We start from the raw sequence: 15,726 nt of genomic DNA, 5'->3' as shown, positions 1-15,726 counted from the left end.
TATTCATCTAATTTTCTCTTGGGTGACCAGCTATTGCTGGCATGTGCAGTCCTAGTGGGGGCCTGGGCACATGACCCTGTTAGAATCTCTCTTTGCAGGGTTTGAATGTAGCAAGCAGTGGCCCAAGGCAGGGAGAACGCTTGGGATTCATTCAGGTCCCACAGCCACCTAGAGAACAACAGACTCTAGAATTGCATGGTTTTGTCCAGTTCTGAAATCCACAGTTTCCTCTTTATCTGGTGATGGACAATCTCTTCTTCAGCTCTACAAATGAGGACAATAATTGAATCTAAACTCATGACTCGTCCATGTAGAAAAGTATCTGCAAGTTCTTTGGGAGAAGTTCTGTCTTGGTGCGTTTGTCTGTCTTGGCGCGATTCCATCCGTCTCCGGGGTTTCCAGTTTGTTCCTGTAGACTCCTGGAGCATCCTGTTTGTCCCTGTGCCTTCCAGAGGATGGACCCCCAGCCTTCTCACTGATTCTGTGAGCACCTGATACCTTTCCAATCCACACTTTCTCTTCTTAACTAAGTTAGAATCTGTTTCTGTTGCCTGCAACCCCAGAATACTGGCTGTTATGTTAATTCTGTCTCACTGCAACCTGGGACTCTACCCTCCAAACTACGACACCCCCACCCCCAACTCCTGCAGATTTCTGCACCAGACCTAAGTCTCTCTCCTGAACACGTGCACTAGTGATACCAAAACCCAGCTCTCCTGTGGGTTGTAGAGGGGTTTGTCATTGCCTAATCAACATCATCAAGGGATCCTCAAGGGCGGTGTGGTGTAGTTGAACTATGGAGGGATTGTTGGTCTCAAATGAATGATGAGCAAACGAAGGTCCAAGGGATGTGAAGGAACTTGCCAAAAGTTACGTGGCAAGATGGGTGGCTCCTAGCTCAGGTTCCCTTTGCTAAAACACTGGTTCCCTATGGAGGTATGGGGGTGAGAGTTGGGCCATGGATAAATCTTGGGCTTTGGACTTAACCCTTACCACCATGCTTCTTCTTTTTTCAGTTCTTCACTCAGCCCCAATTTCCTTCACCTTAATGCTACCTCAGGACCTTTGTACATGTTGTTCCCACAGCCTAGAGCTCTGTTTCTCTACCCAGGCTGCTACCCCACATGCTGTTCTTTGAATTCCTCCCTCTCAGAACAAGGCATCTCATTCCCCTTCTAAATCATCAGTCCTAAGTGATCCCTCTGCAGTTCCTAATGCCAACATTCATGTCTTTCCTGCTCAGTAGTCACCTCACTCAATTATTTTTTCTGCTTATCTGTGTTTTACCTGTCTTGCCCACTAGATCCTATATTACCTGAGAAGAGAGACTCTGTCTTGTTCTGACCCAGTGCTTGGCGTGGCATTTGATAAATAAATGGATGAATCCCTGAGTCCTCCAATCAGAAATAACTTTGGGCATTTTCTTAGTCCATTTGGATTCCTATAACAAAATGCCTTAGACTGATGACTTCTAAGCAACAGAAATTTATTTTTCTCAGTTCTGGAGCCTAGGAAGCCCAAGATCTAGGCACAGGAAGTTTGGGTGTCTGGTGGGGGACCTGTGTTGTGCTTCACAGAATGTGCTTTCTAGTTGTGTAGAGGAGTAAGGTAGCTCTCTGGGGTCCCACCACCACCACCATCACCACCGCCATCAGGTACTGGGGACTGAACCCAGTGTGCCCTACTACTGAGCCACATCCCCAGCCTTTTCTATTTTGAGACAAGGTCTCACTCAGTTGTCCAGGCTGGTCTTAAACTTGTGATCCTACTGGCCTTGCCACATCTTCAGGCTGAGGACACATCCCTTTGAAGAGGGCTGTGCCCTGGTCATCTAATCACCCAATGCATTTAGCTTTCACACCACAGAAACCATCACCTAGTTGCTCATTCTCTCTCCTGTAGGAACAATGGCCCCAAGTCAGAACACAGCCCTTTCAAACAGACACCATCATCTCAAAGTCCTGAACTGGGCAGTCAGGATGAGCAGAGGAGTTCACGGAGGAACCCCCTTAGGGGGGAAGCCCACTAATCCAATTTAAGAGGTGGGTCCTGAGTGCCCGTGGGGCTGCGACCCCAGCTTCTTGGGAGGCCGACGCAGGAGGATCCCAAGTTCAGGTCAGGCTGGGGGGCTTAGCAAGACCCTGTCTCTAAACTAAAATTCTGAAAAAGGGCTGGGGCGTGGAGGAGTGCTCGCCTGGCTGTGCGAGGCCCTGGGGTCCAACCCCGACTTGGAGGGGGAAGAAAACCACCAACACCAACACCATCACCATCACCATCACCGCCACCCCCACGCCCCCTCCCCTTTGCACAGCTGGAGAGACGGAGGCTCCAGTGGCTGCTGGACGCGGAGGAGGGGACACTGGCCGGCTCGCCTCTGCCCCGGGACTGCTCGGGCGGGCGCCGTGGGGAGCGGGCGGAGCGGCTCCAGTTCTCTTGGCCGCCGGCGCGCGAGGGGCGGGCGGGGCTCCTGGTTCTCATCACGGCGGCGGCCGGCTGGGGGCGAGGCGCCGGCACAAAGGGGCCGCTGTCCCGCCCGCCGCTCGGACCTCGGCCCGCTCCGCCCCGCCCCTGCGCCGCCCTCGCTCTCGGTCCCCGGCTCCGCGCGGCTCTCCCGTCCCTGCCGCTGTCCCGGGCCCGGATCGGCCCTCGCAGATGGAGCTGGGGTCAGCGCCCGGGGCCGGCCAGTCCCGCTGTCCCCGGGGCTAGGCCTGGCGGCTGCACGGGAGGACAGCACCCCCGACCCACAGACCCGAGCGCAGGAGAGGAGCCGAGAGGAGCGCCGGTCCCGTCACCATGGTAACGCTGCCCAGGCTGGACCACCCCGCTTGCTCCTTTCTCCCCTAACCCCGGGGCCCCTGGGCGGTGCCGCGACCCTTACAGCGGGGACAACCCTCGGTGCCTGGACAGGAGTCCACTCCTAACCGCCCCAGCCCCAGCGCGGGTGGGGTCTGAGGGGTTGCAGGGTCCCTTCCTTGGCCAAGTTCTCCCTGGGCCTCTCCAGGCGTGAGATGGATGGAATAAGGGACGATGTGTTAACTTTCCTATTGTCCCAACCCAGAGTCAAGAGCTGAACTTGAACCCTAGCTCGCCGGGCCTCAGACAAAGCTTGGGGTGGTTTTGCATTTTAGATGTGGGGCAGATGGTCAGCTAGGCACGATTCCAACGTGGGGTTTGGGTGGAGAGGGGCCCAGCAAAACAGGGCAGGGAGGACTCCTGGTGCAGAGTGCAAAAGGGACTGCTTCCCCAAACTCGGAATGGTTCTGCTGTTTGAGACCCAGGGCCGGAAAGTCCAATGTCCTGACATGGGGTGCTCTGGGAGGAACAGGGGGAGGGTTACCTGGGGCGGGGAGGGCAGAGGAAGGGCAATACCTCCACACCTGGACCTTCCAGACTGGCACCTCCAGAAGGCTGGGACACTCTGGGAGAGTTGTGTATGTGTGTTTGTGCCAGAATCTGGAAACGGAAAATGAAAGAAAATACTGTTTTCAAAGACTCCCAGCTCAGCTCCAGACAGGCCCAGGAGCCCCAGGCAGATTCACAGGAGCCATTTTCTTAATCAGGGGATTTGGAAGGCGGCTGTGAAGACAGACCAGGGCTTTAACGCCTCGACTGCGATCCATCAGGCTGAATTTGTGTGGGTTTTCACTCATGTGCACACCCACACAGAGGAATTCTGCACAGAAGTGGGTACATACATACATACACACACACACACACACACACACATGGAGCACACCCAACACACTCCCATTGACTCACACAGCTCCACACATGTGCCTCCTCGTATAAGCAACCCTTGTCCACCTGCTCTCCCATGCTGCCAAAATGTGGAGATATATATATATATATATATATATATATATATATATATATACAGGTGCCTAAATTGCACCAGCAGGACACACTGACACACATTGCCCTTGGAGCTATTTGAAAATAACCATTACAAACTAGTTGTTATTTACCTCTCCCTACAGGCAAGACCTTCCACTATGTATGTGGGAGTTCAGGTCATTCACACCAATGTGTGTGTGTGTGTGTGTACGTGTGTGTGCGCGCACGTGTGCAACTGGAGATTGAACCCAGGGGTGCTCTACCACTGAGCTACATCCCCAATCCTTTTTATTCTTTATTCTGAGACAGGGTCTCACTGAGTTGTCCACACTGACATTGAACTTGCCGTCCTTCTGCCTTACCTCCTGAGTCACTGGGGTTACAGGAATGTGCTGCTATGCTAGGCTTTACACCAACTCTTAGGAGTAGTAAATTGCTGATATCTCTACCCCACAGGCGGGGGCCTTTGCTCTGGGAGCTTAGGTGACTATTCAAAGTCACTCCACCAGGAAGTGCAAGTCAGGGCAGGCTGAATTCTAAACCTGCATCCAGCTGTACTGCCACCCCAAGCCACAGCCTGCACAAGGGGTGTTTGCCCACCTCTCCTGGCTGGACCTAATCTAGTTATTAGTTTTAGAATCCAGACACCCCTCACCAAACCCCAGATACTTAGATTAAGGGTCAGTCACTGGGCTGGGCCTCTCAAAGACTCAACATCTCTTTCTTCATTGGGTACAATGGGCAGATTTTCCTACCTTTCTGTCTTTATGTATTACAGATTATAATCTGTCCATTTTTCTGGCCTTACCTACCCACTCCAGCCACTCAGGCCTTGGTTTAGAAGCTCTTATAGTTTATGCTCCCTCCTGCCCCAGGGCCTTTATACAAGCTGTACCTGCTAGGAGAAGAAGCACATTTACCTAAGGAATACTTATTCATCCCGGAAGTCTCCACCCAAGTATCATTTTAGCAAAGCCTCCCGACTCCCCTGGCCCTTGCTCTAGCCTGCCAGAGACTCCTCCCTCATGGCCTTCATTACAGTAGTAATTTTGTGGAATGCTTTGATTAATGATTGTCCAGTGTTCAGGGGCAGCTCAGTGTTGGAGATTCTTACAGAAAAGGGATTTAGGGCTTATCCATTTCCACACTTCCCAAATTTCAGTATCTGTAGAAAAACTTATGAATCCACTTATCTGACCAAATATTGTAAAAGTTGCATGCAATGGCACACACCTGTAATCCCAGTGGCTTGGGAGGCTGAGGCAGGAGGATCATGAGTTTAAAGCCAGCCTCAGCAACCTAGCAAGACCATAAGCAACTCAGTGAGACTCAAATTATTAATACAAAAAAGGGCTGGGCGTGTGGCTCAGTGGTTAAGGGCCCCTGAATTCAATGTCTGGTACAAAAAAAATGTTTATATACATATATATATATATATATATATATATATATATATATCATAAATAAAAAGTAACTGTAAAAATCTATGCAATGAGGGCAGATCTGTGTTAGTGGGTTCTGGCTGGATGAGGCTGACCGTGGACCCTTCCTCGCCTGAGGACTGGTTTCATCTGCTAAGGGGAGTAATGATGAGGTATCTGAGAGGTATATCAGACACCTGATGAGGCTTTCTCCTGGGTGTCAACAGGAGGCCTGGAGAGGACTGGAGTAGTTTTCTTGCTGTGATTTCACATCAAGTCCGAGTCCTCCCAAGATGGTCTTGTGGGCCACCTGCAATTCCATCCCACACTTTGAGAAAAGCTGCTCAAATCTGGTTCAATTCACTCCACATTGCCAAGGAACCTACTACATGGTGGTCCCCACCCAGCCCCTATGTGGGCCAGTCCGTCGTGGCCTCAAGGTCCCTGGGGAGTGCAGGCCTGTTCACTAAGGGTCCTGAGCTGTCTGATGGGTGGTGGGAGGCCCCTCTTCCTGGAACCACATGTGTCCTGGAAAGCTCAAGAGAAGCAACGCAGACCACTGGGCTCTGAAGTATAGATAGGAGCTTGCTCAGTCCAGGGAGGGGTGCAGGGTGAGCAGAGGCAGGGCCGCATCCAGGCAGCCCTTCCTTAGTTGGGGTCCCCACCTTGGATTCTAGCAGGGAGATTTTAGGTGGCACTTGGGTGACCATTTTTTATTTTACAGCTTTTCATCTTAATGAGCGTTAGGGGGTTTTTAAATTGCAGAAACACATGAAAATCAATAAAAATAAATTCAAATTGCAAACAAATAGACAAAAAGAAAAATACTAAGCAAATCATCATAAATCTCTATCAAGCAAATAATAAATTAGGATATGCAAGAAAACCTCTTGTGTGTGGCCCATTGATGACCAGAAAGCCCTGGCTAGAGCATGCAGTGTGTCTAGAAGAAGTAGGACAAGAATGCTGGGAGCTGACTGGTGGCTCCAAGCATCAGCCCAATCTGGATCTCTGTGTGAGAAAGGCCACTGGGGGAGTGGGGGCAGACGGAAACCTGGACTGGTTCTCAGTTTTATACCCCAGCTCTGCCATTTATTAGCAGGAAAGTTGTGGCCATAGTTTTTCAACCTGTGAAATGGGAACAAAATACCCGGCCCATAGAATTATTAGGATGATAAAATACAATGATCATGGGAATTGCTTGGCTCAGGCCTGACTCCAGAGACTAACTTCTGTAAGAAGCAGCGCTCATTGCAATTATTGTTGTGTGGCTTGGGTGGGAGATGGGGCGCCCCAGGGCAGAGGCAAAGGGGAGAGGGAGAGAAAGGAACAGATACAAGAGTAAAGCTCAAGGCAGGTGCGGTGGTGCACGCCTGTAATCCCAGTGGCTTAGGAGGCTGATGCAGGAGGATCTTGAGTTCAAAGCCAGCCTCAGCAAAAGTGAAGTGCTAAGCAACTCAGTGAGACCCTGCCTCTAAATAAAATACAAAACAGGGCTGGGGATGGGGCTCAGTGGTGGAGTGCCCCTGAGTTCAATCCCTGGTAACCCCCCCCCAAAAAAAAACAACAACAACAACAACAAAAAAAAACTAAGGCTCAGAGAGGCGAAGTGCCTTGCTGGAGGTCACTCAGGCGATACACAGTGGAGCTGGACTTGAACGTGGGTCTTCTGGGGCCTGCTCGCTTCTTGGTTCACTGTGTCTGGGCTGTTTATTCAGTTTTGAAAGTCTTTTTGTTGTTGTTGTTGTTGTTTTAAATAAAGAGCCAATTCTCTCTCATATCTCTGCCCCCACACCCAAATAAAAAAGGGCTTAGTGCAGGGAAAGTTTCAGCTGGAAGTGAGCGAGAACTTGAGAAGTGAGCAGAAATGCTGGATTCAGCACCTCAGCCTGGGCCAGTTCACGAGGAGTGTCCCCAGTAGTTGAGTCCAGAGGTCACAACCCGATACCTGCTGGGCTGCACCTGGCTCACAGATGGGTTGGAGAGGTTTGACCAAAAGATCCGTAATCCAGGCACAGGGGCCACAGCCATGTGTGGTTGATGCCGATGAAATGGGTGTTGCCCCAGGCCCCACGGCTCCCTATTGCTTCCCTGATGGGGACGGTGACTGTCAGGGGCCCCTCTCCAAGGGCTGGAGGGGTTGCTTTCTCGACTTAGACCACTTCTGTCTTCCGTATAACCTGGTGGTTCTCTGAAGACCTATGAGTCTATGGCTACTGGTTTAGATCTCCCTGGTCCCAAGGCAGAAAGACACATCATTAGAAGTTTTCTCACCAGCTAAGGTCAACTGGTCCCATTAAGAAACCATCTTCTGGCTCCAAACCTTCCTGAACCCGATTTTGCTTTGAATTCTAGCATGTTCCTACCAGAAGAAGGATCCTTGGAGACCGATATGCTCAGCGCTTCCCTTTTACAGGGGGGCGGGGGGGACCGAGGTCCAGTTCACTGGCCAGTCGGGGGCAGACCTCACCTTCCCCAGGCATCTCTGCCCAGGTGGAAGGCAGCCCTGGGGCTCCTCCCACCCACCTCAGCTCTTCTCATATGAGGTGATGCTAAATCCTTCGCCTGTTGGACTAAATGGATAAACTGAACCTTTAAGAAAAGTTCAGCCCACGTCTCTGAAGGCCCAGCTAACAACATCTGGAGAGACCATTTAAAAAAGGAGGCAGGCAGCCTTTCAAACACATGCAATCACACCCTCCCATCATAAAAGCTATAGGAGCTGATTATAGAACAATTTGAAAACGCAGCACACTAGGAAGAAAATTCAAATACTGCCCCTACCTGCCCTCCCCCCGCCCTCGGGGTAACTACAGTGAACACTTTACTGAATGCCGCTTGGACTCTTCCTAGGCTCACATACACTCTGAAGATCACACTGTATGGAAATTTTTCTTTAAAAAATCTACACCCGTCAGCAGTATGTGGGGAGGGGGTTTGGCTATGAAGGAGCCTCTTTGTGGGGTGGCAGAAATCTGTTGCATATTGTTCTGGATAATGGTTACAGAAGTCCGTCTCTAGGTCCAAATGTATAGTCCTGTAAATTTTTTATTTATTTGTTTTATTTGATAAAAAAATAATACAACAGTAATAGAGGCTCATTACAAAGACATGAAAACAGACATCTACGAACACAGCTGCTCCCTGCGCAGACACAGCGTCTGTAGTAGGTAGTTTTCTAGGTGTCCCAGCACAGACAAGGTGCCCACGTCAGTAGGAACAATGGCCCCAAGTCAGAGCACATGTCAGCGTCTGCTGGGGCACAGGTGGGCTCCTTCTCTGGCCTGGAGTGCGGAGGGGGGCGGGCAGGCGGCGGCAGCTTTGACTTAGCTCCCTTGTTCAGTTTCTCTCCTGCCGGGAACAGTTAAGGGTCCTGCCAGGCAGCCTCTCTGGGAACTAATGGAAACAAGTCGATTAAGTTTCATGGAAATCATTTCGAGGGCTCCACGTCTCGCCGACGCGTTTGGGTTCCTGTGGCCCTGGGCTGGGCTGATTGGGATGGCGAGTGGCCAACGCTCCCCTTTCCCTGTGCGCTTCCCTGACAGCCGATGAGCCCCTGGGGTTCAGGCCTGGAGCAGGTATCGTGCTGGCCAAGAACACAGAGTCCTGGGAACTTGGAACGGGCTCCGCTTTGCTGGCTGCCCCTTAAATGGTTACAGTGTGTGGTGAGCAGAGCCAATTTGTCAAAGCCAGGGGCACCTCAGTCTGCCAGGCTCGCTCTTCCAGAAGCAAACAGTTTCCTGAGGCACGGTGGAGACAGGGAAGGACAGAGTGCTGGGCAGGCCACCCTTGGGGCTGGTGCCTCCAGGCAGAACAAACAGCTGGAGGCCCAGACACTGCCTGCGTCCGTCCATCTGTCCAGGATGGCGCTGCTCCCTGTGTGCATCAGCCAGAGAAGGTGAGTTGAGGGCCTGGCACAGTGGGTGCCTGGAGCCTGCTGTTGTCCCTGGGGTGACAGTAGAGGACTCAGAAAGGAACAGGAAAGGAACTTGGACCTCAGCTTTGCCTGGCAGGCTCACTCGGTATCAATTACAATGAAAACATGAACTGCAGCAGTCCCCCCTCTTTCCCAGAGAGCAGTTCCGATCAGGGCAGGGTGGGAGGTAGGATCCTGATTACACATGGGGAAACCGAGGCTCCAAGAGGGAGGAGAGTTTGGCCCGCTGTTTCCTAGGGGTTGAAGCACTGCAGTCAGCTACAGAGACGACCTCACTTATGTCTCTGGCCAGAACTTAACAACCAGGAACCACGTGGTCAGACAATCCCTTCAGAGTTCTCTGATCTTCTGCAGACTTAGGAAGCCTTCCCCTGGCGATCAGATGTCTTTACCGCCTCCCTAATGTGCTGCAGTCTGGCTTTGGGAGAAAGGAAGAGACTGGCCAAGCCTTTGGGAAGTGTCCAAAACAAGACAAACAGGCAGCCTAGCTCAATCTGCATGTAAGGAAAGAGGCCCAGAGAGGGTAGGGACCTACTCAAGGCTGCACAGCGAGATAGAAGCCAGGAGTGCCAAGGTCCCAGCCTAAATGATTGAGTGTGTGTATTCACAGAGGGTAGATGCCGCCCTTGACTTCCCATCCTTCCTCCTGTGGTCCTCAGGGTTGCGTGGGGTGACAAATGTCAGGGTTTAACCTTGCTTGATGAGGGTTGGGAGAGTGAGAAGAAGACACCGGGCTGTTCTGCCACCCAGAAGACCCTCTCTGCAGCTCGCTGTGCAAATAGCTCTTCCTGCACTTTGGCACCAAGTCCCTGACAGCCAGGCATCCCTGAGAGCCCCCTGCCATGTCAGTGCCAGGTCCACCTTCCTTCAGAATGGCTGCGACATTCCTCCGTCCCCCCCCCCCCGCCGACTTCAAAGTCTCTCTTTTATTTCCTTGTATTCGGGGTCTTCGTTTATAGAAAGGGCCCCTCTCCTAAATAAGCTCTATGTTGGATCTTTATTTCCATCTCCCTTCGCACCTCAGCAATTGATGGACCAGAGCTTGCGGTCAGTCAGGGGAAACCAGAATGGCTCCCATTACACTATTTAAAAGTAGAAAATCGAAGCCTGCGGACCCACTTGCTGCAGACGGTTGACAGTCTCTGGCCTTCTCATCTTGCCTGTTTTACAGATAGAAAAAAATGTGGTTCAGGGAAGACTATTTTCCTGCTTCCAAATTTGCCGAGCACCTATTTTGTGCCAGGCCCTGGATCAGGTGTGGAGGACCCAGGGGTGAATCGGAGCCAGCGTGCGCTGTGCTGGCTTTCTATTGCTGCTGTCACCAATGGTCACACCTGCAGGAGTTTAGAGCAGCACGACTTTATTAGCCCCGCAGTCCTGTAGACCCCAAGTCTGACATGGGTCTTGCTGGCCTAAAACCACCGTGTGGGCAGGGCTGCATTCTTTCCTAAAGGCTCTAGGGGAGAATTCCTTTGCTTGCTCTTTACAGAGAGCTGCCCACATTCCCTGGCTCTTCCTGCTTGTTCAACGCCAGCAACTTGGCATCTCTCTGACCTTGCTTCCACAGTCACATTCCCTCTGTCTTCTGGACTATCCCCTCCCCCTCCTTTTTTTTTTTTTTTGTACTGGGTATTGAACCTAGGGGTGCTTTACCACTTGGACCTTTTTATTTTTCATTAAAATCCATCTCATTAAGTTGCTGACACTGGCCTTGAACTTGCAATCCTCCTTCCTCAGCCTCCAGAGTCACTGGGCTTAGAGGCATGCACCACCCCACCTGGCTCCTCTCCCCCTTTTGCAAACCCTTCTCAGTATTCTGGGCCCACTTTAGACTCCGGGAGACCCTCTGGGTTTTCTGGCCGGATGATTGGCAACCTTTGTTCCATCTGCAACCTTAATCCCCTTTTGCCTGTTAAGTGACCCAGTCTCAGATCCCAGGGGTTAGGAGGTGGGCATCTTTGAGGGCTACTCTGCCTACCCCTAGGGATCCAGAAATCATAGTGGGAACTGCTATGATAGGGACACAGAGGAGGGGACACCTGACCCTTCTGGGGTCGAGGCAGGTACCAGGTCAGAGACGAGGGCTGACCTGAGCCTTAGAGAATAAGGAGCTGGCCAGGTGAGGGGGCAATGGAAGAGGAAGGTGTTCGGGAGGAAGGAACAGCAAGGGCAAAGGCCTGGAGGGGACAAGAGAGTACCTGTGCCATCGTGGTGAGGCATGGAGAGGCTGGGCCTGCACACAGCCGGGTCGGGGAGCTGGAACGGGGGCTGCACGTGTCCTGAAGGCAATGAGGAGCCCTTGAGGAACGCTGAGCAGGGGACTGACATGTGGGAAATGTCACTCTGGGGCCTCAGTGGAGGTCTCTGAAGGGAGGAGGGCCCGAGGCCATCATCCAAAGTGAGGTGATTCCCGGGAAGAGGTGGTGGAGACCCAGCTCGGTCAGGGGCAGGGGACAGGCTGGTGGCAGGAGAGGGCAGCTCAACACGTGGGTTCTGGCCTCCTAGTCTGACGGGATGTTGGGACGTCCCTGGGCAGGGAGGGGGTGGAGGAGGAGCAGGTTTGGGAAGCTCCCCTGAGTGGGGTGTGAGCCAGGGGGAGGGGATAGGAGTGGCAGGCAGCATTAGCAGGGGCTCAGTCATGGAGACCTGGGAGGTCACAGGAAGTGCCCACTGCCCTTGTCGTGGTTGCTACCATTACTTTTCATCCTCTCCTTCTGTTCCCCCAGGACCCTCCGTCCCTAGATGCCGCCATCCAGCACGCCTTGGCTGGCCTCTATCCCCCTTTTGAGGCCACAGCACCTACGGTCCTGGGTCAGGTGTTCCGGCTCCTGGACTCTGACTTCCGGGGAGACGGGTTGAGCTTCCTCTTGAATTTCCTGATCCCTGCCAAGCGCCTGTGTGAGCAAGTTCGCGAAGAAGCCTGTGTAAGTCGGGAGGGTGGTGGCGCCAGGGACAGTCTCTCCCAGAGGGCCAGGGGCTGGAGGGGAGCAGAAAAGCAGGTGGGCAGAGGGGGGTGTTGACTCATAGAAGAGCTGAGGACATGGATGGTTTTCCACATATCATTGCTTGTCAGCTCCCAAGTGGAGCAGGAGGGTCACTTGGCCCTTATCCTCTGACATCTGGGAGTCAATTACACATGCTGGTGGCAGCAGGAGGAACCGCTGCAGAGAGGCTCTGGGGGGGATCCTGGTCCTTAGGAGCCTGCCTGGGGCCTGGCATCCTGGCCATCACCAGGCTGCCTTGGCCAAAGTGGGGCACTTCCATGGAGATTACAGAGAATGCCTCAGAGCTCTCCTGGAGTCCCTGCGTCATTAGAATGTGCACTTTCAACTGTGAAACCCCTCAAACATAGATCCCGGGGGGCCTCTTCTATGGAAAAACAGAAAAAGAAAATTTTAGGCAAAACTTATGGGCTACAAATGACAGAGTCCCCTCTCAGACCAGACCTGAGCTACCCTTGAAGACCCCTCAGTTTCCGTTTCTCTGCTTTTCAGCATCATTCTAAAGAGCTGGGTCTTCCCAAAGGTTGCAGCTCAGGGAAACTCTAGGCTTATCAACCTGCCTTGGAAAAGGAAAATGAACTAACTCTTCCTTAGCAGCTGCACATAGAAAAAAAAAAATCTCAAGGAAGGATCCTGATTGGCCAGATTTGGGTCACATGTCCATTCCTGAACCAATCACTGTGGCCAAAGGAATGGGGGCATCAGGATTGATGAAGTCATATACCCACCTCCTTGGTCAGGGGATGAGACTGTTTTTAAAAAAGGATGGGGAGTTCCTTGGGGTCCCTAAGAAGATCAAGTCCTCTGATGCCTACAGCATCACACCCATCACTGGTTTGCCAACCGCTTCCTGCCGTACTGTTATTTAATACATGCTGCCTGAGACCCCCACCCCTGACCAGTCCCCCACCCCTGGCTAGTCTTGCTCACTACCTGTCAGGGACATAGCTCATGAGGAGCAAAGCATAAGGGTGGGGACTGTGTGTGTCATTTAGGAACCAGGATGGAGATGGTTGGAACCAAAAAGAGAGAGATCATCCCTCCCAGCTGTGCCACACAGCAAGCACCTGGTAAATGGGAACCCTTAGTGCACAGGAACTGGCCTTGTAGGAGGGAGGGTGTCTCTGGAGACATCAGGAGGCTTCCACATGCTGACATTAGTTCATGGTGATCCTCCCCCATCCTTCTCCCTGATGAGCTTCGCAACCGTCACTTCCTGTATTTGGTCATTAAAACCATATCTGCACTGCGCCCTTCCTCAGCTCTTTCAGTGTCAAGGTCACAGCCTGTCCACATCTTTACTTTTTAATTGTAGGCAAATTTAATTTGACCATAATTACAGGCAAATTCATGTCACTGCAGAGCAGGCGGGAGCGATGTGGGATCCACAGGAGGTCTCTGGGGTCAGGTGCCCAGGTTCAAGTCCCAGCCCTATCACTGTGAACCTAGAAGAGCTGAACCTCAACTTCCTTGTGAGTAAATGAGAACAATAATGCCGAGCAGCCGCACCATGCATCACTGGGAGAGTCCAATGGGACAAGCAGAGCTGTCACCTCGGTGGTGCTTTGCCTTTTGCAAAACACAGCTGGACTCCTCTGTCTTGTTTAATGAGAAGGCGAGGGCAGCATGCTGTGTGTGTGTGTGGGGGGGGGGCGCAAACATGGTCAGCTCTCACCATTGCCCCAATTAATAGTTCCAGGAAACTCCGGGTCTTTTGCACCCATGTCCAAATTGTGCAAAATTGTCTGGGATTTACTTCATCCACGAGATTCAGAATCTTTTCCAAAAGTCAGGTGGAGAAAGACCTGTTGTCCATACAGGGGACATTGTTACTGTTGTCCCCGCTGAGCATCTCTGTTGAACACTGGTCGGCACAGACGGGTAGACAGGGGGGCTTGGCTGGGAGGGGATCGTCCAGGTCAGGTCTGCTCCAGGCCTTATCTACCTATTCAGAGAATTTCTGGCACCTTCTCCTCTTAAAAAAAAAAAAATTATAAATGATTTGCCTCACTTAGCCATGTCCTTACTTGCTAATGGGAAATTAAATAGATAATAAACAAACAAATAATGAGCATTTGACCCCAGAATGACTTTTGGGTCAGAATGAAAATGTGGAATGTCTTTTTCAAGGTCATCTAGTAAATAAGTGGCGAGGTCAGATCTCCTGTCTTCTCACTCAGTACTGTTCCTGCTTCTCTCTGCTGCTGTTCTACTTAAAAACTGGAGGATGACATAAAACAGCAAATTACTTTTTATTCTGATTGAAAATTGGCACACTTTTTTTTTTTTTAAAGATAAGTGTTGTCAAAAGGACAGGGAAGGAGCCAGGTGCAGTGGCTCGGGAGGCTGAGACAGGAGGTTCATGAGTTTGAAGCCAGCCTCAGCAGCTTAGCAAGGCACTAAGCAACTCAGTGAGACCCTGACTCTAAATAAAATACAAAAAAGGGCTGGGGATGGGGCTCAGTAATAGAACGCTTGCCTACCACATGTGAGGCACTGAGTTCCATCCTCAACACTGCATTCAGAAGTAAGTAAATAAAATAAGGCATGCTGTCCATCGACAACTACAAAAAGTTTTTTTTAAAAAAACAGGAAATTAATATTTAGGGAGCATTTGCATATTATATGTTAAGTATTGTGTTGGCTTTGTTTTTAATGTTTTTATAAGTGCACTGTAGTGATATATAATATTGGGGTTCCTTTTGACAGAATCATACATGCATGGAATGTAATTTGTACCATTTCGGTCCCTAGGACCTCTTCTCTCCCTTCTCCCTTTCCCTGTTTCCCTTCCTCTACTCCACTGGCCTGCCTTCCTTCTTTGTATTGTAACTTGACCCCTTATAGATACATGCAAATGTGGAATTCACTGTGGTATATTTATAGAGCATAATTTGGTCAATTTCATTTCACAGTTTCCCCCCTTTTCCTGTCCCTCCTCCCTCCCCCTCAATCCCTTTCCTCCCTCTCAGTCCCCTTCCTCTACTCTATGGATCTCCCTTTTATTTTTAGAAAAATAACATCCCACCCACCCACCCACGCTTTTCTTTCTTTCTTTCTTTCTTTCTCTCTTTTTTGCTCTAGCTTCTGCATAAGAGAGAAAACATTTGATCCTTGATGTTCGGAGCCTGGCTTATTTCATTTAGCATGGTGTTCTCCAGTTCCGCCCACTGGCCAGCAAAAGTGTATTGACTTTCATAAATTTTATATATATATATATATATATATATATATATTCATAATTTTTAAAATTATTCCTATTTGCAGATGGGGAAATCCAGGCTCAGATAAGTTAAATAGTTTGCACAAATTAGTTCAAACCCACATCGCTCTGACTTTACAGCCCGGTCCTAGGGCTTGAGCTGGATGGGGAGCAGCATTGTGTAGATGGGGAGGAAAGGGTACGTGAGTCAGATAAGAAGATTTCATGGAAAAAAACACTTTGCAAATCGTGCCTGGCTCTCAGCGTTTGTCCCTTGGTGTGGTGGTCTAGAAAGTGTTTTCAAGGTCAGGGTCAAGTGAGGCAGAGTCA

General features: G+C 51.0%; 1 protein-coding gene across 2 annotated transcripts in view; it reads left to right on the top strand.

Moving 5' to 3' along the window:
- The first annotated feature begins 2,548 nt into the window (after window positions 1-2,548).
- Kiaa1755 (KIAA1755 ortholog) overlaps window positions 2,549-15,726 on the top strand; it is a 36,475-nt gene continuing 23,297 nt past the window's right edge. Inside the window, exons 1-2 of one of the 2 annotated variants that reach the window (XM_046433671.2) lie at window positions 2,549-2,796; window positions 11,919-12,116. In XM_046433671.2, coding sequence (XP_046289627.1) covers window positions 2,794-2,796; window positions 11,919-12,116 — 201 coding nt within the window. In that variant the 5' untranslated portion in view covers window positions 2,549-2,793. Of the gene's footprint in view, window positions 2,797-7,703; window positions 9,154-11,918; window positions 12,117-15,726 lie in introns of those variants that run through there. The other variant, XM_046433670.2, reaches the window with a different exon arrangement.

The sequence above is a fragment of the Marmota monax genome, unplaced genomic scaffold, assembly GCF_021218885.2.
Source record: "Marmota monax isolate L192 unplaced genomic scaffold, Marmota_monax_Labrador192_F-V1.1 WCK01_AAM20220418_F8-fsc00014, whole genome shotgun sequence".
NCBI classification, from domain to species: Eukaryota; Metazoa; Chordata; class Mammalia; order Rodentia; family Sciuridae; genus Marmota; species Marmota monax.
The sequence above is the reverse complement of the archived record's forward strand: the minus strand, read 5'-3'. Positions and strand labels throughout refer to the sequence as shown.